The sequence below is a fragment of the Thalassophryne amazonica genome, chromosome 9, assembly GCF_902500255.1.
Source record: "Thalassophryne amazonica chromosome 9, fThaAma1.1, whole genome shotgun sequence".
NCBI lineage: Eukaryota > Metazoa > Chordata > Actinopteri > Batrachoidiformes > Batrachoididae > Thalassophryne > Thalassophryne amazonica.
Genome location: NC_047111.1, coordinates 18935660 through 18961117, shown reverse-complemented (window position 1 = coordinate 18961117; position 25458 = coordinate 18935660). Strand labels below are relative to the sequence as shown.

Sequence of the window (25458 nt, the reverse complement as noted above, 5' to 3'; positions counted from 1 at the left end):
AATGGACGTTATCTAATTTTTCTGAGCCCATGAGTTGCATATGATTTATAAAATAAAAATTATTTTCTGTGTGGACCTTTTTTTAATAACCAACATCCACATGTGTTTACTTAATTGAAGTAATAATAAACTATGGAAGCTGATGACTTGTTTTAGCTATGACTAGACACACCCACAAAACACAAGAATCACACACGGCAAAGTTGTCACTGTTTTTCCAATATACATATATTTCATGATGTTCATCAGTATATAAGACATTGATAGATTTACACTACAATTATTTTATGTACTTTAGTCTTTCTTTCAGTTTCCTCTCCATTGCATCGAATCAACCTGTTTTCTAATCCCAGACCAAATGACAACACACACACAAAAAAAGAAAGAAATCTATCAATAAATAAATCAAAGAGGAAAAACAAAAACTAAAATCAGCACATTTCCCATGATCCTCCAGTCGAGTCCCTCCTGTCAGGCCAGAGGATCAGGGGCAATGTCGGCCTTCGTCCCGGAATCCCCAATCCCTGAATAAAGCAAAATCTTTCTTCAAAAACAAACACATTAAACAAAAAATAGCGTAGATACAAACTGTAAAGCTGCTCTATACGTTCTGGACAACTGAAGGTAAAATACTTTTCTCCCATGAATGTCCTGTTTTCTCACTTTTACCTGTCAGTGTGTTTACACACAAACAAATCTGTGACACTTAAAATCTGAAGTGATGCAAAAGAAAACCATTTGGTGTAAAAAGTAGAACAAGTTAACATTAAGCGGAATACATTTACAGCCATCCGCTGATCGTTCAGAGACTCAAACGTTTCCCTCCTTTTGCCGCATTCATTCCATCTGGAGGTGACGGCGTTTTGTCCCAGTTCACCGAGGTCGCCGCTAACTAACCTTCCTCCCGCTGGTCCGATTCTATGCCCGGTTACAAGTCAACATGAAAAAGGCTTTCTTTTGTTTCACCCCCAAATGTCTTGAATGCAGTGTAAGTTGAGATTCCTGAACAATTCTTGAGGTTGGCATAAACAATATTCGCCACTGAGTCGTGTTTTCATCCCCGGAAAAAAAAACACACACACACACCAAAAAAAAGTGAAATATATATATATATATATATATATATATATATATCAAGAATCGTCACAGAAAAAAAGTGCAGTGGTGTTAAAATATACACACATTTCTGTTCATACAGACAATAAAGCAACAGGAAAAAAAGAGAGCGCTAACTTCTTTTTCACTTTTGTGACCGCATCGTTTAAAGCGCTCGCGGGACGATGGCTGAATTTATGGAGAACACAGAAATCCTACCCCAGTGTTGGCGTCATTTCAGCCCACTGCGTCATTGGCTCCTGCACAATGGCTAAAAGGACCAAATCTCTACCGTGGTTATATATTGGCAAAAAAAAACCAATTTTACAATTGATATATGATTAATATCGTGAACCTGAGGATATAGGACCCCCCGACCCCCCAAAACACCCCATCTTATAAGACCAAACAAAGTTTTTTTAATGTTATATATATATATATATAATTTCTTTCTTGGCTTACACCGAACAGCTATAGTTCATATGTCATGTTGTTTTAAATCCGGCAGCACTATAGAGACAGAAAAGGAATAGTTGTGCTATTAGCTGCAGGATCGGGTTTGGAAAAACAGATCAAATAAGATTCAGGCCAAACTGCAACTTCCAATGCATGAAGCGTCATGTTTTGGTTTAACTTGCATATGTCAGAACGGCGCCTCACAAGCCAAAACAACACACCGAACAGATGCCGTACAGGAGTTCTGAAGGATACGCGGTGAAAGAGTACAACCCACTAAAACCGAGGACCCGGATCATCTTTTGTCCCTCTGCTTGTTTTTGATGGCAACTGGCAGCATAAGCTTGGAATTCTGGTCTTTGGTTATCACCTGCATGTCACTGTTTGCTGTTTGTAGGAAAACATGCGGGGTTCTTTAAGGTCGACGACTGACTAGCTGATCTGCAACTTCACAAGGAGACAACGTGCCCTCATACGCTGAGATTTAAGCCACCTAATCTGTCAGGATAAACTGGGGATATTCCCAAGAAAGAGCTTTTCCAACACACACACATACACACACACACACACGGTCAGTCAGAGAAAAAGGGAGGAGCTTGGTCTGTTCAGCTGGTGCAGAGAATGAAAGAGACGGTAAGGCTGAAGATGCACGCGTCGTCTCTGCAGACATTATTGTTCCAAAAGGTCAAAACGCTTCCAAATCACCGCATATGCAACCCCCCCCCCCCCCCCCCCCCCCCCCCCCCCCCCCCGCCCAGACAAAACCCCTTTGCAGAATTAGTCCATTTTAGGTTTGTCCAAATGTTGTGTGCAAGGTTCGACCGAGCATTTCTGAATCCAAAATGCAAGCGCTCATAAAGGGCCGTTTAAATAAGAAGCGTTTGCTTGAGAACAAACCACTGAGGGCATCGAGGAAAACAATAAGTGCAACAATAAACGTCCCTCTGGCGTTGCTGGCAGTGCTTAAATACAAAAAAACAGAGCAGACGGAGGAAAAAAACCCAAAAAGGGTACGAAATTACACACTTCTACTTTCCCCCACGCTTTCACACAAAATATATCTAATAAAAATAGAATCTGTTTATATTATAAAAGAAAAGGCCTTGACTATGAGGGAGAAACTGATGGGCAAAACAGCTCACTTCTTCGGAATGCTATGTTAGTGAAGGTTGGACTGACTTCTCTGTTTCTTTTCTGTTTTTTTTTTTCTGTGTTCTTCACATGGAGATGCTGCGCTGCACGAAGATCTCCTCCGGCAGTGGAGCAGCCAAACGGCGCCATCAAAAACAAGGTTGTTAGGGGTTTTTTGTGCATTTTATGCAGATATCTGTTTTGCATCTGCACAAATTCAAAGGGTGTTTGCTTGATAACCAAAGACAAGCGATTGGACACCTTTGGGCATCCATGTAGGCCAGGAATAGCATCATTTCTCAAGTCCATGTCACTGTTTTTAATGACATGTCCACTTTATGCTTCAGTGTTAATATTGAAAAGAATTGGAGAGATTCTCGTCCTATCAGATAAGTCATCCTTCCACCTGTCAGTATTTTATCTCATGGCTCACAGGAGCGACACTTTTAAAAACATTTGCTTACACCTACGTGTGCTACAGTAAGAGCGTTTGCACTAGACTGCAATGAGGAATGTTTTCGAAATAAGACACTACATAATTTCTTAAATAAAAAAACATCTACAGGACATTGGTCCAACTGTACTATGGCAGTTTTGAAATCATCAGCAGGAATCGAGGCGTCAAAGCATGCCGGGAGACGTTGAAGAGACAGCGGAAAACTGCTTAGTTAACCATTCATGCATTATTTGTACGGTCAAGCAACATCAATGGCCATTAGTCGTCTCGGAAAGCCGGCAAAGAAACAAGCATCAAGTTAAACAAAACCAGAGCCAATGGAGTAATGTGGAAGATTTTCAACAGCAGATTTGTTTCCATTTACGCAGACTTGACGATGTTACTGCTCCAACTTTTAGCACAAAAGAACGTCAGGGTTTCCTCAACATCGCCGCTGTGAAAAAATACACCAAAAGTCATTAAAAAGAAGCGTGCAAGCAAGTGACGGACAGATGATGAGAACATGCAAGAGACACGCTTTGATTAATAGGCAGTAGTTAACGCTGAAGCGTACGTCAAATGAATACAAAAATTAAAAAATACAAAATGCACACGCACGCACACGCACACACACACCTACAAAAACAGTATATATATATATATATATATATATATATATATATATATATATATATCAGAATAAAACTCTACAAAGAACTATATATATATTACTTATGTAACAATTATCGCCAGTTGTGGTTTCCGTTTGTCTCATTGTTATCGTCATGTTTGGTTCTCAGGACGCAGGTTAGAAAAGCCAATAGTACCCAGGGAAGAAGACAGGGCCACACACTCACAGGACAAATATTGACAAGGGTCCAGAGGCGAGGTGATGGACGTGTGGGAGCCACGGGTCCCTGAAGGGTTTAGGGGTGTTATATCGAGGCTAACTGGGGAAAGACATATGCTAAAGTAATTATCAGTGATTTGTTTTGTCATCAATTTCTGCATTTTTCTGTAGCAAGGTAGTCAGGATCAAACTGGGGTAGGCGGAACTCTTCTTAGGTGCTGAAGTACACTGTTGAGACAAAGAAAATGGGCGAGACAAACTTTATCAGAGACATTGCTGCAAGAACATTTGCCAAATGCTTTGTTATATTTTAGGAAAATAATCTAATTCTGCTCTCAAGTAGACTTTTTTAAATAAATAAAAGAGGTTAGGTACATCTTTTTTTTTTTTACTTTATTTTGCAATGATTAATGCATTTATTCCACACTCTGGTTCCACAAAGTACTAACAAAGTCTAGCCGCTATTCTAAGCTGCAGGTGATTTACACAAAGTATTTATCAGGAATCTTACCAATAATGACGATGAGGACAATCACACATATCACACCCAGGATAATCATCATCTACAGTCAGAAGAAAGTTAGGAATGCAGTCAAAAAGATCATTGATTATTAAAATACAGTTTTAATAGCACAATTGTAATGCAATTATTAATGTATATTTAACAACAAAACAAAGTGAATGTAGCACAGCAAAAAGTCTGCAAGGAAGACTCAGATTTTAAAGCTTTCATTCAACTTCACTGAAACAATAACAGCTGTAATTTCAAATATGAAGCAGCTGCCCCCTGTCACCCCATTTCAGTTATCATGTCATAGCCAACAGAGAATATGCACGTTATTTTAAAAATGTCAGTTCTAATCATCGCTCGGCTTCTTGCAGTTGCTGACCTGGACGCTACCTCCTCCAGCCCACCATCACAGTCAGTCCCTGTCTGACACCCATGGGAAAGCTCCACCCCTGCCTTAATCCAATGGCAAAATCTGCGATTACGCACTCCTACACACCAAAGACTGTTCTAACATTCTGTATGTTATCACTATGAATTAACATCTTCATTTTATTTATTTTCTCTTCTCTCCAGAGTCTTTATGGTAGAACAGGTACAGCAACAAGATGTTTCTTTGAGATCTGTTTTTTTTTTTTTTTATGTTTTTATTGTTGTTTTGTTGGGCAGCATGGAGGCTTAGTGGTTCACACTGTTGCCTCACAGCGAGAAGGTCATGGGATTGATTCCCACCTGTTGCCTTTTTGTGTGGAGTTTGCATGTTCTCTCTCTGTTTGTGAGGGTTCCCTCCAGGTACTCTGGCTTCCTCCAACATCCAAAGACATGCGGGTTGGGTGAACTGAAAACTTTAAATTGTCCATGGGTGTGCATGCAGGTGCAAATGTGTTTGTTTCTCTGTATGTGGCCCTGTGACAAATTGGCATCCTGTCCAGGGTGTAGCCCGCCTTACGCTCTATGACTGCTTTGACAGGCTCCAGCCCCCTGTGACCCGATCTTGGATAAGCGGTTGAAGATGAGTGTGTGTTGTTTTGTTTTGGGAATGCATAGTATTATTTTTACAATTTTATTAATAAAAACCTTTATAAAAGAAAACATGTCAAGTGAAGGTACAGAAATAAATCATTAGCAGCTACCATTATTTTTTTTTTACATTGAGAATGATGGGCTGCAATTGTTTTAGTGCCCACTTGATAGACTTGCAGATGTTTTTCACCTAAAAATGTTGATGCCAATGGAAAAAAAAAAATTGTGCAGTCTACATAGCACAGTCTAATGCTGCCTTAAAGATCTCTAAATGCCATTCAAGTAAACTTTCTCACCTTTGCATTTTTCCACCAGTATTTATTCTTCAGTTTTGCAGCACTCGTCTCAAACTGAGAAGCTCCAGCCTGCAGGGCATCAGCCCGATCATCCAGTTCTGACAGCTTCTGATCACGCTCCAGAACCTTATCCACATTTACACGCATGATGTCCACCACCTGGAGAAACACAACGTCAGACACCAGTCAGGCTTTTTCTACACCATTTGACTTTTCAAACACTTTGGAAAGTTATTAAATGAAGATATATTAAATTTCAAATCAACACTTTTGACCTATTGTGAAGATTACTTTGTCATTTGTGAGTGATTATACTGTACAAGGGCTCGATGACGTCTTACGTCACATGACTCACCTCATCCACCTGCGCCTGCGTCTGCTGCAGACGACGGTTGCTGGTGAGGTTGGGAGGGGGCTGATTCCCTCCCTCTGGTGCAGGAGCTCCAGTGGCTGGGGCAGACCTATTGGTAAAACAACAACAAACAAACCAATGAACAACCGTAAGAAGTATTCAGTGCCTATTTAAAAAGGCAATCAACAGTTTATAAAATTATTGCAAAGTACATGGCATGTGATCAGACTTTGTACACAATATATATATGCACTTACTTCATTTAATACAATTAATGCTTTATGTTAAATGGATTTCATAGTTAATTTTCTTTGTCCTTGTTTAATTATATTGTTTTAAATTATGGTAAGTTTTACATGTAATTGTTGATGTTAAAGTGCTTATATTTAATAACATATAATATATAAATATAGAAATGTGTACAAGATAGCGCTATATGTTTTGTTGCCATTATTATTATTATTATTATTATTATTATTATTATTGGTGGTAGTAGTAGTATTAATTAATGCATTCATTTTCTGTTGCCTATGTGGGTTCTGGACAGTGTAAGTGTAAGCAGACTAAGAAGCTCATCCCACACTTCCCTATCCTCAGCCAAGCCTTCTAAATCTTCCCGGAGGATCCTACGGTGTTTCCAAGCCAGCTGGTAAATATGATCCCTCCAGTTTCTCCTAGGTCTTCCCTCCTCCTTCTCTCCCACCTCTTCCCAGTTCAAAGTGCCTGGAAGACCTCCCTAGGCAGACCACCGGGGGCATCCTCACCAGATGCCCAAAGCACCTCAGCTGGCTCCTTCTGACGCAAACAAGCAGAGACTCAGAGTCCCTCCCAGATATTCAAGCTTCTCACCCTGTCCATGAGTGTAAGCCCAGATACTTGATGGAGGAAATGCATTTCAGCACCTTGCATGCTTAACCTTAATGTTTTGTTCATTACCTAAAGATTGTTGAGCACAGGTGAGTGTAGGAGCATAAACTGACTGGTAAGTCGAGAGCTTCACCTTCTCACTCATTATTATTATTATTATTATTATTATTATTATTATTATTGTTATTATTATTACAACCTGCACCTTGAACAACAACAACAAAATTAAGAGATCTGCATCTTCAAAAAATGCAAATGTTTCAATGCACTGAGAGTTATAAAAGACCTTTCAGAAATATATGGTTTTCATTATAACACGTGTCCAACAGGTCAGGCCTGGTGCAACATATAACCACACCCACCAAACCACAGAGCCACTCCGACACACAACTATCCATCCCCTCATCTCCAAAGTATCCATCTATTTGCTGCAGCCAGTTTAAACAGTGGTGTGTCCTTGGTCTTCTTCAACCACTGGGGTCCTCAACACCGAGGCACCTGCATGCTGGATCATGGAGAGAAGAGCACCACATGGCCAAAATGTCATAGCTGACATTCCCTCACAATTCATCGTCCTCATCTGAGTCTAACTAAGTAACCATTCATTTGACACAAAGTCATTCCAGCACTATGTATGAATCCTTCCAAGAGGTCGAGTATCAAAAACATCCAGGTGTCACCTTAGGTCACTGGTTACCATCCAGGTCTTATAACCATATAGTAAGACTGGAAGTGCCAGCACAAAATAGAAGAGGAGCCAGAACAGATCCCTGATGAATACCAGAATTCATTTGGAAAGCTCAGGAAGCTGAAGAACATCTTCAACAAAGTCTCTGAAATGATTTTAACACTTTCAAAACTCACTCCTTCATATAGATCAACCATGGAATTTAATGACATCTATTTGAAGTTTTATCACTAAATTTTATTAAAACAGATTTTTATTTCTTTTTTTGTAACAATTCAAGCATTTGGGTAAAAAGAAATATGTGACACCCTTGGCAAAAGTAAGAAATAAGAAAACTCACAAAGTGTATGGCGTTTTAATTTATAATAATATATAATAATACCTTCATTGTAGAGCTGTTTACAGAAGGACTAGTTCAAACAAAAACAGAAGAGGGCTCGGCTCGAGTCGCCCACCTGTCTTCTGGTAAACTGCAGCTCAAATTACACATTTCCTTTTCAACCAAGTCTGTCTTTTGCCTGCATTACCATGAAACTGGAGCTGGTGCAGGAACAATCAAAAGTTGTCTTACGACTAATTTCTTCAATCACATCCATGCAGTTAAAAAATAATACTGTGCAAGCCATCTGTTCTCCGGTGTCTGAGAAATACTGAATGGAAAGTCACAGTTTACATCCACACACAGCTAGAGGACAATTTGTGCTGAACAATTAAAAATAAAAAGAAGCTAAAACACAGACAGACTCATAAGCTAAAAGTATATCAGCCCTGTTGCCCTGTCCCATCAGCGGACATTTAACCCTTATAAACAAAAAGTTGGAACCATGACAAAACAGTTAAAATAAATCTTAAACATTCGGTAACTCAAAGCGACACCAGCTCAGTGAAAATGCTTAAAAATGTGATTGTGGTCATTTTATCATGTTGTAATCGTGTCAACAAGTGTGAAGCCAAAAATGGTGTAAAGGTGAGCTTTACGCACTCTATTATGAATCTAATAGCAACAACAAATCTTTCAGAAAAAATTTCTCCTGATGATAAACAAGGCCTTTTAGTTCTAAAACAACCTAAATAGAAACTTCAGCATAAATGGCAATATTATTATTATTATAAGCAGTTGAAGATGAGCAGGGGTGGTGGCCAAGTGGTTAATGCACTTGGTTTCAGTTCAGAAGGCTCCGGGTTCAAATCCCACCCCTGCCACATTTCTCCATGTAATGTGGAGTTGCGTCAGGAAGGGCATCCGGCGTAAAACCTGTGCCAATCCAACATGCAGATCCAACTTGGATTTGCTGTGGCGACCCCGAGTGCAAACAAGGGAGCAGCCGAAGGGACTTACTATAAGCAGTTGAAGATGAGATGAGATTGCAAAGTTTAATCACATTTGAAAAAAAAAAAAGACCAGTTATGAATTTCAATTGTGAATCTGGAAGTTAATGTTGTCTAATTTTGTTTGTTTCTTTGTTTGTTTCTTTTTTAAGGGGGCGGGGTTCTTCTTGTGTACTGCAGTTTTTCTAGGCTGACATATGTACTCTATAAAATGCAGTGGTTGAACAGACAGATGAATGATAGAGTCCATTCTCTCCACATTCTTAACATAATAAATAAAAAAAATAATAAATGCTATAATCTGCTACATTTCTAAATTAAAAGGGAAAACATTAAAATTTGATTAACTTTGATACACCAAAGTGTAATGAACCATACGTAGACCTTCCTGCCATCTGCTTAATACTTCCACATGCTGGACGGCCAGTGGATGCCGGATGGACCATAGAAATTAGGAGCATGTGTGGTTGTCAGTGATGCAGAAAAGTATTAAATCAAAGGAGTCAACAGTTACTGTGTGTCCGGAAAGTATTCACAGCACTTCACATTTTCACATTTTGTTATGTTACAGCCTTATTACAAAAAGAGATTAAACTGTTTTTGATCAAAATTCTACACACAGTACCCCATAATTTTTTTTTTTTTTTTTTTTTTTAGATTTTGCAGATTTATAAAAATAAAAAAGCAAGAAATCACATGTATATATACTTTTGGTTTTGCTCCCATTTTGTATGCGATGAACTCAAAGATCTAAAACTTTTTCCACATACACAATATCACCATTTCTCTCAAATATTGTTCACAAACCAGTCTAAATCTGTGATAGTGAGCACTTCTCCTTTGCTGAGATAATCCATCTCACCTCACAGGTGTGCCATATCAAGATGCTGATTAGACACCATGATTAGTGCACAGGTGTGCCTTAGACTGCCCACAATAAAAGGCCACTCTGAAAGGTGCAGTTTTATCACACAGCACAATGCCACAGATGTCGCAACATTTGAGGGAGCGTGCAGTTGGCATGCTGACAGCAGGAATGTCAACCAGAGCTGTTGCTCGTGCATTCATTTCTCTACCATAAGCCGTCTCCAAAGGCGTTTCAGAGAATTTGGCAGTACATCCAACCAGCCTCACAACCGCAGACCACGTGTAACCACACCAGCCCAGGACCTCCACATCCAGCATGTTCACCTTCAAGATCGTCTGAGACCAGCCAATCGGACAGCTGCTGAAACAATCGGTTTGCATAACCAAAGAATTTCTGCACAAACTGTCAGAAACCGTCTCAGGGAAGCTCATCTGCATGCTCGTCGTCCTCATCGGGGTCTCGACCTGACTCCAGTTCGTCGTTGTAACCGACTTGAGTGGGCAAATGCTCACATTCGCTCGCGTTTGGCACGTTGGAGAGGTGTTCTCTTCATGGATGATGCACTGCATGAGGCAAATGGTGGTCACACCAGATACTGACTGGTATCCCCCCCAATAAAACAAAACTGCACCTTTCAGAGTGGCCTTTTATTGTGGGCAGTCTAAGGCACACCTGTGCACTAATCATGGTGTCTAATCAGCATCTTGATATGGCACACCTGTGAGGTGGGATGGATTATCTCAGCAAAGGAGAAGTGCTCACTATCACAGATTTAGTCTGGTTTGTGAACAATATTTGAGGGAAATGGTGATATTGTGTATGTGGAAAAAGTTTTAGATCTTTGAGTTCATTTCATACAAAATGGGAGCAAAACCAAAAGTGTTGCGTTTATATTTTTGTTGAGTATAAGTATCCACAGCCTTTGGCATGAAGCTCAAAATTGATCTTAGGTGCATCCTGTTTCCACTGATCATCCTTGAGATGTTTCTACAGCTTAACTGGAGTCCACCTGGTGTAAATTCAGTTGATTGGACATGATCTGGAAAGACACACACCTGTTTACATATAAGGTCCCACAGTTGACAGTGCATGTCAGAGCACAAACCAAGCATGAAGTCAAAAGAATTGACTGTAGACCTCAGAGACAGGATTGTCTGGAGGCACAAATCTGGAGAAGTGTACAGAAACATTTCCGCTGCTTTGAAGGTCCCAATGAGCACAGTGGCTTCCTTCATCCATAAATGGATGAAGTTCAGATCCACCAGGGCTCTTTCTAGAGCTGGCCGAACGTCTAAACTGAGTGATCGGGGGAGAAGGACCTTAGTCAGGGAGGTGACCAAGAACCTGATGGTCACTCTGTCAGAGCTCCAGCATTCCTCTGTGGACAGAGGAGAAACTTCAACAAGGACAACCATCCCTGCAACAATCCATGAATCGGGCCTGTATGGTAGAGTGGCCAGACAGAAGCCACTCTTTAGTAAAAGGCACATGGCAGCCCACCTGGAGTTTGACAAAAGACACCTAAAGGACTCACAGACCATGAGAAACAAAATTCTCTGGTCTCATGAGACAAAGACTGAACTCTTTCGTGTGAACACCAGGCATCATGTTTGGAAGAAACCAGACATCATCACTACAGTGAAGCATGGTGGTGGCAGCATCATGCTGTGGGAATGTTTTTCAGCAGCAGGAACTGGGAGACTAGTGAGGACTGAGGGAAAGATGAATGCAGCAATGTACAGAGACATCCTGGATGAAAACCTGCTCAAGAGCGCTCTTGACCTCAGACTGGGGCAACAGTTCATCTTTCCGCAGGACAATGACCCTAAGCACACAGCCAAGATATCAAAGTAGTGACTTCAGGACAACTCTGTGAATGTCCTTGAGTGGTCCGGCCAAAGCCCAGACCTGAATCTGATTGAGCATCTGTGGAGAGATCTGAAAATGTCTGTGCACCGACACTCCCCATCCAACCTGATGGAGCTTGAGAGGTGCTGCAAAGAGGAATGGACAAACCTGCCCAAAGATAGGTGCATCATATTCAAGAAGACTTGAGGCTGGAAGTGTTGCCAAAGGTGTATCAACAAAGTATTGCGCAAATGTGTGAATACTTATGTACATGTGATTTCTTAGTTTTATTTTTTTTTAATGAACTTGCAAAAATTTAAAAAAAAAAAATTCATGTTGTCATTATGGGGTGTTGTGAGTAGAAGGAAAAACTAATTTACTCAATTTTGGAATAAAGTTGTAACATAAAATGTGGAAATACTGAAGCTCTGAATACTTTCCAGATGCACTGTATTATCTGATTGTTTCACAGCTGTATCATTGTAAAACTGAAATACCACAGTCATAACTCCACACAACCCTACTGAAAGGATTTTGTATGGATTTAGCTGCAAAAGAAAAAAGAAAGTGAGACAGATGGTCAAGTGAGTGAGATCTAGAATGTTTCCAGCCATAAATTTGCTAAATCAGAGAACTAAATTGTTATTTTCTGACTGATTGTAGATTAATTTGGAAACCCAAACAATATAATCACACCTCCACACAACCCCACTGAAAGGACTGTGTATGAATTTAGCTGCAAAAGAAAATGAGATTGAGGCAGATGGGCGTATGTTGGTACACAGTGAGTTTTCATAATGAAAAACAGAAATATATATATATACGAGGTCTATTAGATAATAAACCGACCCTTTTATTTTTTTTTTTAACTATATGGATTTGAATGACATGCGATTACACCAATCATGCTTGAACCCTCGTGCGCATGCGTGAGTTTTTTCACGCGTGTCGGTGACGTCATTTCCCTGTGGGCAGGCCTTGAGTGAGATGTGGTCCCGCCCTCTCGGCTGAATTCCTTTGTTTCACACGCTGCTCGAGACGGCGATGAAAAGTTTAACGGCTGATGAGAGATTATGGGGTGTTTCTGTCGGTGTAAGGACTTCCCACAGAGCGGGACGTCGTGCAGTGCTTCCAGGCGCCGTCGTCGGCCTGTTTCGACCTGAAAACATCCTAATTTAAGGCTTAATTCACCCAGGACGTCGTGAGAGAACAGAGAAGATTCAGAAGAGGCCGGCATGAGGACTTTATGTGGACATTCCACTGTTTAAGGACATTTTTTAATGAAAGACTTGCGCGCAAATTCGCCGAGTCGTTTCCGTGACGACTCGGCAAATTTGTGTGCGCCGCGACAGGAAAAACACCTCCGTGTTGAAAACCATTTGTAAAATTCAGGCAGCTTTTGATGGCTTTCAACAAGTGAGTAACTGAGAAATTGTTTAACAGCTTGGGCATGTTCCAACTTGCCCGTTAAGGTTTCCAACGGAGGTGTTTTTCCTGTCGCGACCCCCCGCGGTCGGGTCCGCCCCGACATGCGACTCTGCCCGCACGTTCTTTCATTACAAAATGTCTGTTAACAATGGAATGTCCAAATAAACTCCTCATGCCGACTTCTTCTGAAAGTTCTCTGTTCTCTGACGACTTACTGGGTCAACAGAGCCTGAAATGTGGAAGTTTTCAACTTGAAACATTGAGACGTTGCTGCCTCGAAGCGCAGATCGCTGTCAGGTGCCATGGGCCGTCCTTACGGCGACACTACCAGACCAAAATCTCTCATCAGCCGTTAAAATTTTTACCGAAAACCAGCTGAATTTATCGAATGGTGTCCACTCAGTTGTGCCTTACAGTTTTGAAAAAATTTTGATCAAACAAAGCAGCAGTCTCTGAAACAATGAAAAAATCGACGAGAGGGTGGGCGACTCCTCACTCAAAGACTGCCCACAGGCGAATGACGTAACCGACAGGCATGAAAAAACTCTTGCATGCCCATGAGGGTTCAAGCATGTCTGATGTAATCACACGTGATTCAAATCCATATGGTTTTTGAAAAAAAATAATGTCAGATACTTTTCTAATAGACCTTGTATATATATATATATATATATATTAAATCTAACTGAACTGTGTGACCAGTTTGATCTGTATTATTTCTTCAGCATGGCAAATTATAGAAGAACATAAAGTTGAACGTAATCAAGATTTAGCAAGAGGCTGTAGCCTTGGTGGCCACTAGACCTCAGCTTTAGAAAAGGGCAAAACCTACAAACAAGTTCATTTCATGATGTACATGACTTCAAAAGTACAAATATGTTGAGAGAGACGGAAGAAGTGTCTGCTTTGGCCAGATTCTTACAAAATACTTGGTTCAGGGTTGTGTGACCATGTTATTTGAGTGGTAAATCAGAAAATAATTATTTGATTTTGTAACTTTTTGTCTAAAAATGCTCTCTGCATACACCTGATTCCATCTGCACTTCACTTGACCATCTCCCTTGCTCTCCTTTTCTTTTGTGGCTAAAGTCACACAAAATCCTTTCCACTGGGTTGTGCGGAAGTATAACTGTGTTATTTTGAGTTTTACAGCAAAACAACTGCGAAACAATCATAAAACAGTTTCTTTCTGTGGTTTTGTACATTTCTGTGCAGAACCCTGCCACTGACAACCACACCTGCTTCTAATCCATTATCAGTCCAGCATTCACCAGTCACCCAACAGATGTCAGACACACCTACAATATAAAAGGAAACACAAGTTAAATATCTACATCAGTTGCACATGATCAGAATGTGTGCAAATAATATCATTTCCTATGTTTCTAAATAAGAAACATAAGAAAAAGATATTATTTAGGTGCATTCTGATCACATGCAGCTGATGTACATTAAATCATGTGCAGCCAACACACCTTTTTTCAGTGTATGGGACAGCACGTGATCAAAACAAAGTTGCTTAAATGATCTGAAGTGGTGCATCAAAGGTCATCAGATTTTAAAAGATTTGTCTTCATTATCAGCCCTTTTAATTTGATGAATTACAAGATAATATCATTTATTGTTATTATGTGTACAAACTGTCTATCTATCTAGCTATCTATCTGATAACTGTATTTTTCAGGGTGCATGCCTCAGCTTTTCCATTGTGAGGAATAATTTGATTATTGAGTGGTGTCTGCCAGCTGTCTTTGTGTTCATATTTGTAGAAAAAACATTTACAAAGAATTATTATTACACTATGAAAAACAGATTTTGTAAGTTACTAAAAAGCCACCTGATGTTGTTTTGTTATAATAATAATATTGCTGATGCAATTCAGATAAGATGTTCTGTATGACTACTGATTGGGGGAATCAAACAGCCATGGGGGGGGGGGGGGGGGGGGGGGGGGGGAGAGAGACAGAGAGAGAGAGGAGAGAGAGAGAGAGAGAGAGAGGAGAGCAGACAAAAGGCACTAAAGAAAAAAACGTTTTAGAAGTGAGGAACTGTTCAAGGGTTCAGCACTGTGACTTTATTCCTGATTTATGACATCAGAACTGTTTAAAAGGATTCTTGTGTTTGACCTGACGTGTTCATTACAGTGTTATAGACAAATGTCAGCAAATATTTGTCTCCTAAGGAGGTGGTCACCTTTGTCCTATGAGACATTATCATTCAAGAAGAGACAACTCCCATCACCACCAGTCACACCACTAAGTGTGATAGATAGATAGATAGATAGATAGATAGATAGATAGATAGATAGATAGATAGATAGATAGATAGATAGATAGATAGATAGATAGATAGATAGATAGATAGATAGATAGATAGATAGATAGATAGATAGATAGATAGATAGATAGATAGATAGATAGATAGATAGATAGATAGATAGATAGATAGATAGATAGATAGATAGATAGATAGATAGATAGATAGATAGATAGATAGATAGATAGATAGATAGATAGATAGATAGATAGATAGATAGATAGATAGATAGATAGATAGATAGATAGATAGATAGATAGATAGATAGATAGATAGATAGATAGATAGATAGATAGATAGATAGATAGATAGATAGATAGATAGATAGATAGATAGATAGATAGATAGATAGATAGATAGATAGATAGATAGATAGATAGATAGATAGATAGATAGATAGATAGATAGATAGATAGATAGATAGATAGATAGATAGATAGATAGATAGATAGATAGATAGATAGATAGATAGATAGATAGATAGATAGATAGATAGATAGATAGATAGATAGATAGATAGATAGATAGATAGATAGATAGATAGATAGATAGATAGATAGATAGATAGATAGATAGATAGATAGATAGATAGATAGATAGATAGATAGATAGATAGATAGATAGATAGATAGATAGATAGATAGATAGATAGATAGATAGATAGATAGATAGATAGATAGATAGATAGATAGATAGATAGATAGATAGATAGATAGATAGATAGATAGATAGATAGATAGATAGATAGATAGATAGATAGATAGATAGATAGATAGATAGATAGATAGATAGATAGATAGATAGATAGATAGATAGATAGATAGATAGATAGATAGATAGATAGATAGATAGATAGATAGATAGATAGATAGATAGATAGATAGATAGATAGATAGATAGATAGATAGATAGATAGATAGATAGATAGATAGATAGATAGATAGATAGATAGATAGATAGATAGATAGATAGATAGATAGATAGATAGATAGATAGATAGATAGATAGATAGATAGATAGATAGATAGATAGATAGATAGATAGATAGATAGATAGATAGATAGATAGATAGATAGATAGATAGATAGATAGATAGATAGATAGATAGATAGATAGATAGATAGATAGATAGATAGATAGATAGATAGATAGATAGATAGATAGATAGATAGATAGATAGATAGATAGATAGATAGATAGATAGATAGATAGATAGATAGATAGATAGATAGATAGATAGATAGATAGATAGATAGATAGATAGATAGATAGATAGATAGATAGATAGATAGATAGATAGATAGATAGATAGATAGATAGATAGATAGATAGATAGATAGATAGATAGATAGATAGATAGATAGATAGATAGATAGATAGATAGATAGATAGATAGATAGATAGATAGATAGATAGATAGATAGATAGATAGATAGATAGATAGATAGATAGATAGATAGATAGATAGATAGATAGATAGATAGATAGATAGATAGATAGATAGATAGATAGATAGATAGATAGATAGATAGATAGATAGATAGATAGATAGATAGATAGATAGATAGATAGATAGATAGATAGATAGATAGATAGATAGATAGATAGATAGATAGATAGATAGATAGATAGATAGATAGATAGATAGATAGATAGATAGATAGATAGATAGATAGATAGATAGATAGATAGATAGATAGATAGATAGATAGATAGATAGATAGATAGATAGATAGATAGATAGATAGATAGATAGATAGATAGATAGATAGATAGATAGATAGATAGATAGATAGATAGATAGATAGATAGATAGATAGATAGATAGATAGATAGATAGATAGATAGATAGATAGATAGATAGATAGATAGATAGATAGATAGATAGATAGATAGATAGATAGATAGATAGATAGATAGATAGATAGATAGATAGATAGATAGATAGATAGATAGATAGATAGATAGATAGATAGATAGATAGATAGATAGATAGATAGATAGATAGATAGATAGATAGATAGATAGATAGATAGATAGATAGATAGATAGATAGATAGATAGATAGATAGATAGATAGATAGATAGATAGATAGATAGATAGATAGATAGATAGATAGATAGATAGATAGATAGATAGATAGATAGATAGATAGATAGATAGAATATAATAGAATAGAATAGAATAGAAGCGGGCTGTGTGGTTTTCAGCACCGGACAGCGACATTCAGCACCGGACAGCGACACAGCGGCCTGAATCTCTTTGAAGCTTCTCTTTCATTCCTGACCGTCTCCTCGGACACACCGGGCCTCCGTCACGTCCTGTAACACTTCATGACGGTTACGGGGCCTGTGCAGCCGTTACAGCCCGGCGCACGCCGAGGGCGGGGAGGTTCCGAGGAACCTTACCTACACGACAAATATCACGTTTAACATTATGAAAAACGGGGGGAAAGGCTGCATGTGGTTCGATTCCAAGCATAAATGGATGTTTTGTGGAGGAGCAAACAGACTGGAACGGGATCGGCTTTAGAACCGTCCGCCCTCGCACGACAATCGACGACACTTAGCGAAGGCACGGCTTTCCCCACCCCCAGCCGGATCCTGAACATATCACCTACAGGCGGTCTGGGCCTGGTCACTACCGACGGTATAATCGTCTGTTGGTGGAATAATATCGAAGCTTTAAGCAGAATCCGCCGTCTGACGCTCCTGATCCCGATAAGACACCGAGCTGGTCACGATGTCTTCTCCGCTTCCATCCTGACCGAGGAACAGCGGAGGGCTGCAAATATTTTTCTCTTTCTTTTTCTCTTTTTTAAGGGCTAAAAATGCGAATTGTTTTCGTGAAAGTGGCGTGTGCGTGATCGCGCAGAGGATGCCCTTTTTTCGAATCAAACCGGTTCGATCTGGAACCAAAGGCGTGCGTAAAACGGCACAGACGCGTGAGTTTGAGGACAAATAAACGTTTTGGACAACGTGTGCGTTTAAGTAGACAGAAACGTGAGCAATGAGACATCCGTGTGTTGAGTCAAAACGAAATATATAAATCAATAAAATCTCACATGATCCGGATTTGCGCGTTAAACCGGGAAGGACAAAAGCTTTCACTTACATTTTGGCCGCTTATGAAGCGTGGAGGTGCGCTGAGACCCGGGCTGAGTGCGTGGACGTGGACGGCGGTGTGCGCTCCTCTCTGGCACCCTTTGGATGTGTCGTTTCTCTGTCTTTATACGCGCGCACTCGTGTCTCTGTGCCCCCTTTTTTTCTTCCTCGCTTCCTTTTTTCTGAGGCGACGCGGCACCGGCCGACGATTACCAGAGCCTGTCGCGGTCCCTGCTGTAATGAAGGTGTAATAAACAGCCGCTTGGATTAGCTGGACAAAGATGGCTTGGTGACGTCAGCCGCGGCGAGTGTCATGTTGAGATGGGAGTCAGGAGACTCCAAAGGGTTTTGTGGCGCAGCGCGGCCGCCTTTTGACGCAGCAAAGGCTTTGATCAGGGGCCTTTTTCTGCACGTTTTCTTACGTGAAATGCACGCCGCAGTCAGGGTGAGTTTTATAGATGATGAAAAAGATATTTTCATGCCAAGAGTGCATGTCAACAAAATGGCGTTCCTGGAAAGGGGGCGGGGCCACGCTGGTAGTAGGTGCCCGCATGCTGATCAGTCATCGTAAACGCGCAAAGGAAAAACCATCTGGTTCTGGTCCTTCCAGGCTGGACCCCAGGGGCCCCGTGGACGTGGGCTCGACCGGTTTTCCTGGCAGGCTAAAAAAAAAAAAAATGTGATGTCTTATGATCCTGCTAATTTTACAGATTTAAATAATGTTTTTTCTTAAAAAATAAGCTTTGCTTTAAAAATAGTGACTGACTCATAGGCGGCTCTAAGGTGGGGCTTGTTGGGGCTGCAGTCACCCAAGAATTTCTGTAGCCCTCATTATAACCTCGCCAGAAAAAATTCTATGAAAAGTCCTGTATTCCATGCCCACCATATGTAGCCAGGTCCATAATTATTTGGACAACAACAAATTTCTATAATTTTGCCTCTGTGCTCAGCCAGAATGGTATTAAAATGTAACAAGATTTGCTTCTGGTGTCTGCATTAACCATTCTGGAATACAGACATTTGGATACTCAGTGCCTCCATCTTTGAGTCCATATGTAATTTGACAACCTAAATATAAGGCTTATTTTTATGCAAATCATCACTTTTACAGCCAACTGTCAGTAGACTAATCAGAGAATGGATACAAGAACATGTTTAGACCTTTCTAAGATGTCACACAGAAGAAGAAAAACAAAAATAGGGATGAGAGACCCTGATGTCCTTTGGACAAAGTCAGCCATTTTCTACAATTTCTCGAAGACGGTGATCAAGGTATTTAACCTCGGGGCGAGTTTGTTGGTGAAAACATTGCTGAACTCATTACAAATACAACCAAATTTGGTCACTTTTCAAAGGGGTCAGACTCATCAACAAAGTCAATTTAATGTAGAATGGTTCATTTCAGGTCAGCTTGGTGTATCTCATCGTTCCAAGCTGGCTGTTAGAAGCAAGCTAGAGACAAAAGCAAACCAGCTGATTTCAGTGGAACAGCATACAACCCAAGCATGTTTTCACCGAGCAGCCAGTCACAGAAGCACAAATTTTCACCTTCGGATTGCACTTCGCTGAAGTGACGTGGCTCAGACCTCGAGACTGGGGAAGTAAAGTTGCATTCAGTGAGTCATTGTATTTGCATGAAACTGTTTACCCTCCTGTGAGACCCTGCAGGAGAATTCAATCATAAGTCCAACTTACTGCAGCCAGATAGTCACTCTAGGATTGTTTGTTCCAAATTTCAGAAAAATTTGATGTTTTTTTAAGAAAATTAGTGGATGACGTACAGCACACCGTGATGACATTAGTTCTGTGGACCTTGACCCAAAAGGCTAATTAAAGACAAACCCCAATCACACAACCTCCTTGGCAGATGAATTAAGGTTTGAAAAATTAAAGAACAAAAATTCATCCACTAAAATAAAAAAAGTAGCATAGTGTAAATTCAACCAGGAAGACTCAGATTTCAAACTTTCATTCAGATTTGCCCATTAACAAATCTGTAAAATCTGTATCTCTAATCAGAAGCAGCTGGTCCACAAGGTAGTCATGAGCCTCAACCAATAGGAAATGTCAAAGCCATTTAAAGATTCCAATTCTAACGCACCTCTTTGCTGACTGCAGTCACTGACTGGGACTCTGCCTCCTCTACCCTGCCGGCATGGGTTGGTCTCTCTCTGATGCCTGGGCCATGGTCTCTGTGTGATGTCCAGGTTGCCAGAAAGGCCAGCACCCTCCTCCACCCCACCATCACCATTTGGCACCTGTCTGACAACAGGCTCTACCCCTGCCTTCTTCCAACTGCAGGAGTCAAGTTTGATGTATCCCAATGCTGTCAGCAGCAGGACCGGCCCCAAAGACTGCCTATCATGTGTAAAAATATATATATATGGAATAAATGTTTAACCATCTGTGGTTTCCTGAGTCTTAATGGTAGAAATAAAAACTAAGCTCCAGTATAAGTACTGAGGTTGTATTGCTGAAATGGATCACAGATGACACTTTCTGATCACAGCTGCACTGAGTTAAAATAAAATGTTTTTAAATCCAGACTTGGTTTAATGGTGTGGATGTGGATGTGCATGCATTGTTTTACAGTCTCAGTAAAGATTTTGCACAGTTGCTTCAGGAATATTTCACAGAAGCATGCATCATGTGAGCATGACAAGACTGAAAGTGTACAGAAATAAGTAGTAAGTACACCTTAAAAACAAGCAAAAAAAAGCAAGCATGTGTCCCACAAATCTATCAAGTTTCGTGGAATTTGTTCCAGACTTGTGCTGTGAACTTTAGCTGTTGTATATTTTATACCCATAAATCTACAGACAGTTCGCCCACTAGACATTTGGTTTGATTCAGTGTTTGAGAAAACTCACTCACTCATTCATCTGCAACCGTTTACTCCAGCTAAGGGTCACGAGGGGGCTGGAGCCTATCCCAGCAGTCACAGGGCATGAGGCGGGGTTCACAATGGACAGGACACCAGTCTGTCACAGGGACACATACAAACACATTCACACCTATGGACAATTTAGAGTTTCCAATCCACCTAACCTGCATGTCTTTGGATGTGGGAGGAACCCGAAGCACCTGGAGGGAACCCACACAAACACGGGGAGAACACGCAAACTCCACACAGAAGGGACACAGGTGGGGATCGATCCCATGACCGTCTTGCTGTGAGGCAACAGTGCTAACCACTAAGACCCTGTGCTGCCCTGTTTGATAAAACTAAATTATCAAAACTATGCTTCATGTTTGTTAGACTCACTGTTCTAGTTGCAGGGTGAACTAGAACAGCACTCAGTGGAGTGCAGACCTCTGCAAAAAAAAAAAAAAAAAAAAAAAAAAAAAAAAAAGACTCCTCCATAATATGCAACACATTAAAAAAAAAAAAAAACCTTTATGTTGCAATACAAGAAAACATGGACCTGCACCTTACCGATCAGCACCAACATTTAAACGTTTCTTTCTTGGCTCTAATGAGTTTATTGAAAATCAAGACATAAGATTTCGATGAACTCTGGTGACCTTCAAGCAGACAGAGGGGTGCAGCTAACTCACGGTTTTGGTGCACGTGCTAACCCCACTCCTCTCGAGTGCGGTGTGTGCACGTTCTCATGCAGTCTGTACAACTTTCTAGTTTCCTCATTGTGCAAAACATGCAGCTTTGGAGATTGTGCAAAAGTTGGGCCCTTAACACGGGGCAGGGACACATCTTTAGAAATGACTTTGTTGAGTGTGAAGCCACAGAGCCACTGTGGAAATGCTGAGATTTACTCTTAAACAACAGATGGATCTGATTGCTGTGTCTAATCATTTGGCCACTGACAGTTCCCATGTTGCAGAACCACAATTCCACCACATGATGGCAGTAAAGGACAGGATCGCGTGCAAACATACCTGGAATAATTTTCATGAAGTTTGAAAGTCGTTTGTGTGACGTCAGAAATGACAGGACAGTTTTTCTTAGATGACATTTCCTCTGAGGTGAAACAGTGGCTTAGCGGTTAGCACTGCTGCCTCACAGCAGGAAGGTCGTGGAATCGATTGCCACCTGTGGAGTTTGCGTGGGTTCGCTCCGGGTGCTCCAGCTTCCTCCCATATCCAACGACATGCAGGTTAGGTGGACTGGAAACTTTAAATTGACCACTGAATGTGTTTGTTTGTTGGTATGTGGCCCTGAGACAAACTGGCATCCTCTCCAGGGTGAACCCGCCTCACGCCCTGTGAATGCTGGGATAGGCTCCAGCCCCCTGTGACCCTTAACTGGAGTAAGTGGGTGTAAAAAATGGATCTCTGCCTCAGTGACTTAAGACTTGGAGAATCCAGAGTTCCTCCTGTATTTGTGCGTATACTTTACATCAACATCACAATGTATAAAATGTGTAATTTTGTCGAATATGTACTTTATTTTGCCTTTAACACATTTTTTTCTCATTTTCTGCACTTCAGGACTGAAACACAAAAATCAATTTTTTTAAATCTATATATTAAAAGCAAAGTGGCCTCTGTGTACGTGTGTGCATGTGTGTATTACTTCAATCACGGACAAACTGGGGAGAGCTGACATTCGCCTTTTGGTATGTCTATGTATGTGGGGTCAAGGATGAACAGAGGACAAATACGACAAATATTTTTGGAGAAATAACAGATATTAGCATACAACAGTGAATAATGGACATTGTTAATTACATTCTGGACTCACACACCATCCCAAATCATTATACAGACTTTGCATAATTTATTCCCACCCTTGAAAAATGCCAGCTACCTATTTTATAACACACTAGTTTTCTATTTTTTAACACATGAAATAAACATTTAATATGAAATTCATTTATACAATTGATTTCATTTTGAAGGAGCTGCCTACAAAATTTAAATAAATCAAAATAACCCCCCCAACTGAATGAGTTATTTGATTCTGCTAGTGGTTAATTTCCCACACTGTTGTCTGGAGGAAAGTGCTGAGTGTTAAGTATGAACAGATTCATTGTCATGTAGAAGTCATCGATGTTTCTCGCTCGCCGAGGACGAATGAGGAATAGTGATGTAGTGTTCAGTTCAAACAGGCAAAATATGGTCTATATTTCATCAAAGCTTCTTCCCTGAAAGATTTAAATGAACATGAATCATCTACACACCATTTGAAGTGTGTGTGTGTGTGTGTGTCCTTTTCTGGAAGGTAGCAAATTTTAAATTCTTTCCACACATACAGATGCATGTTGGACTTAGAGGATATTCAACATGAAAACTTAATAGGTAAAAGAATTTTGCACAGTGACCCTTTTAATGATGCAGTGTGATCAAAGGGCCTCGTCTTTATGACATCTGTAAGAGCAGCTCACAAGTGCATTTGGGGGTGTGTCCAACTCCACTTGTCTTTCCATGTCACAGAATCTACGTGAACAGCAAAGCGCAGAGAACAAGAATGTGACATTGCTGCTCTGTTGGTGAAGTCAGAACTGAGAGGTTTTCTGGCAGAGAAAAGGCTGCGAGCGTAAAGCGTGATAACGCAGCAAGCGACCGTTGTGATGGCGAGCCACATCTGAGGCTACAAATCTATAGGAAGAAAACTAAAGTACAAAACCAGAATATTAAAGATTTGTATTTTTCTAATGAAATGCTTTTAAATTCAGTTTCATTGTGGTTTGATGTGCTTCCCTGTGTGCACATGGTTCACACAGCTCACCTACTTAAGGCAGGACAGAATATTGCACCATATGAACAGTAGACTGAGCATGCAAGTTTTTGGTGGCCTATACGGCTTAACCACTTCCTGCAGTGAAGCATCTGACGCTGCCCAACGTAGCAGATTTTCAAAAACCTCTGTGAAATGCTGAAGAAGGTATAGTCCAGGGGTCCAAACTTCCTGTTTCAACACAGGCTGATGTAGCTTAGCAGAGGGCGATGTCCTGGCGGAGCACCATGTTTGGTGGTGGTTCACTGACTTACTATAGTCAGGTGATGATGGCGCCTACATAAACTCGACAACTCTGTGATTAGTCCTGGAGCATTAGGTCAAATTTGCACTCAACATGGAACAAATTCATAACAAGCTGAAAATTTCAGAATATGTTCAGAAAACTGTCAGGAATAACATACGAAAAGTCCCCAAGAATCATCCCCAGGGCTTTTGTGTAATTCAAGATGGCATGTGAGAACTTTTCCCACATGACATTTTCTCCTTTATTAGCCTAAAATCATTTTAGAATTAAATATAGTGTGTAAACACATTTTAAGTGACAAATAATCAATTAACATGTTTATTGATATGAAACATATCATGGCACTTTTTTCTATCAGAAATGCTTTTATGATGTATCGCACAGTGTAAATCGGTAGTTCTTGAAAAATTTGACACTTAGTTGGTAAGTTTTTTTTTTAATTAATACAAACAAGATAAATCCTAGGTACATATTTCATAAACCCCATGTCACATTACAAAGGCCTGTGTTGAATGTGCACAGGTCAAACATGCAACAACACAGCTCCAATGCCCCTCCAGATGGATGTTGAGGGAGATTCTGAGATATCAGCTCAGGTTTCTCTGGAGTATGATGATAATGAAAAGTAACTGACCGAGAAAAAGCATGTTCCGTGTTGTAAATATGTTTCAAAACTTTGAGATTTATAATTGTTTTGATATAATTATCTAAAGTTATGTACCTATAAGAATCCATGAATATTCAAATGTTACAGTTGGGTTTCTACAGTATTACTACCATTATAGTGCAGGAGTTATATAATTTCTTTGCTTAAATGGCTAATTTTTATTTTTTTTTTGAATCCTTAAAATGTTGTTGAAATTGGATTCCTTGCCACAAAAAAAACAAACATATTTTTAGAGACATTATTTGCATCT

At 39.6% G+C, this 25458-nt stretch overlaps 1 protein-coding gene and 1 long non-coding RNA gene across 5 annotated transcripts; one reads left to right on the top strand and one right to left on the bottom strand.

The window, feature by feature from the left end:
• Positions 1-269: 269 nt before the first annotated feature.
• Positions 270-18746, top strand: LOC117516853. The gene is made up of 3 exons (XR_004562554.1): positions 270-289; positions 13928-13933; positions 18626-18746. It is a non-coding gene; the product is annotated as an uncharacterized LOC117516853 (long non-coding RNA).
• LOC117516852 (vesicle-associated membrane protein 2-like) lies at positions 4053-18742 on the bottom strand. 4 transcript variants are annotated; one of them, XM_034177725.1, is made up of 7 exons: positions 18626-18742; positions 12991-13001; positions 10934-10938; positions 6151-6256; positions 5796-5954; positions 4480-4531; positions 4053-4196 (listed from the first exon to the last, which is right to left on the bottom strand). In XM_034177725.1, coding segments are annotated over exons 3-7 (336 nt in total). In that variant the 5' UTR covers positions 10936-10938; positions 12991-13001; positions 18626-18742; the 3' UTR covers positions 4053-4179. The 4 variants fall into 4 exon arrangements, with proteins under 4 accessions (XP_034033616.1, XP_034033615.1, XP_034033612.1 ...); XM_034177724.1 differs by lacking the exons at positions 10934-10938; positions 12991-13001; positions 18626-18742 and adding an exon at positions 18607-18623; XM_034177721.1 differs by lacking the exons at positions 10934-10938; positions 12991-13001; positions 18626-18742 and adding an exon at positions 9444-9446.
• Positions 18747-25458: the final 6712 nt, after the last annotated feature.

Bases quoted from the DNA above. Each gene is read 5' to 3' on its own strand.
- LOC117516852 (XM_034177725.1), bottom strand. The intron at 5,955-6,150 runs GTGAGTCATGTG...GTGTTTCTCCAG, and splicing joins CGCAGGCGCAGGTGGATGAG to GTGGTGGACATCATGCGTGT. The intron at 4,532-5,795 runs GTGAGAAAGTTT...TTCTGACTGTAG, and splicing joins ACTGGTGGAAAAATGCAAAG to ATGATGATTATCCTGGGTGT.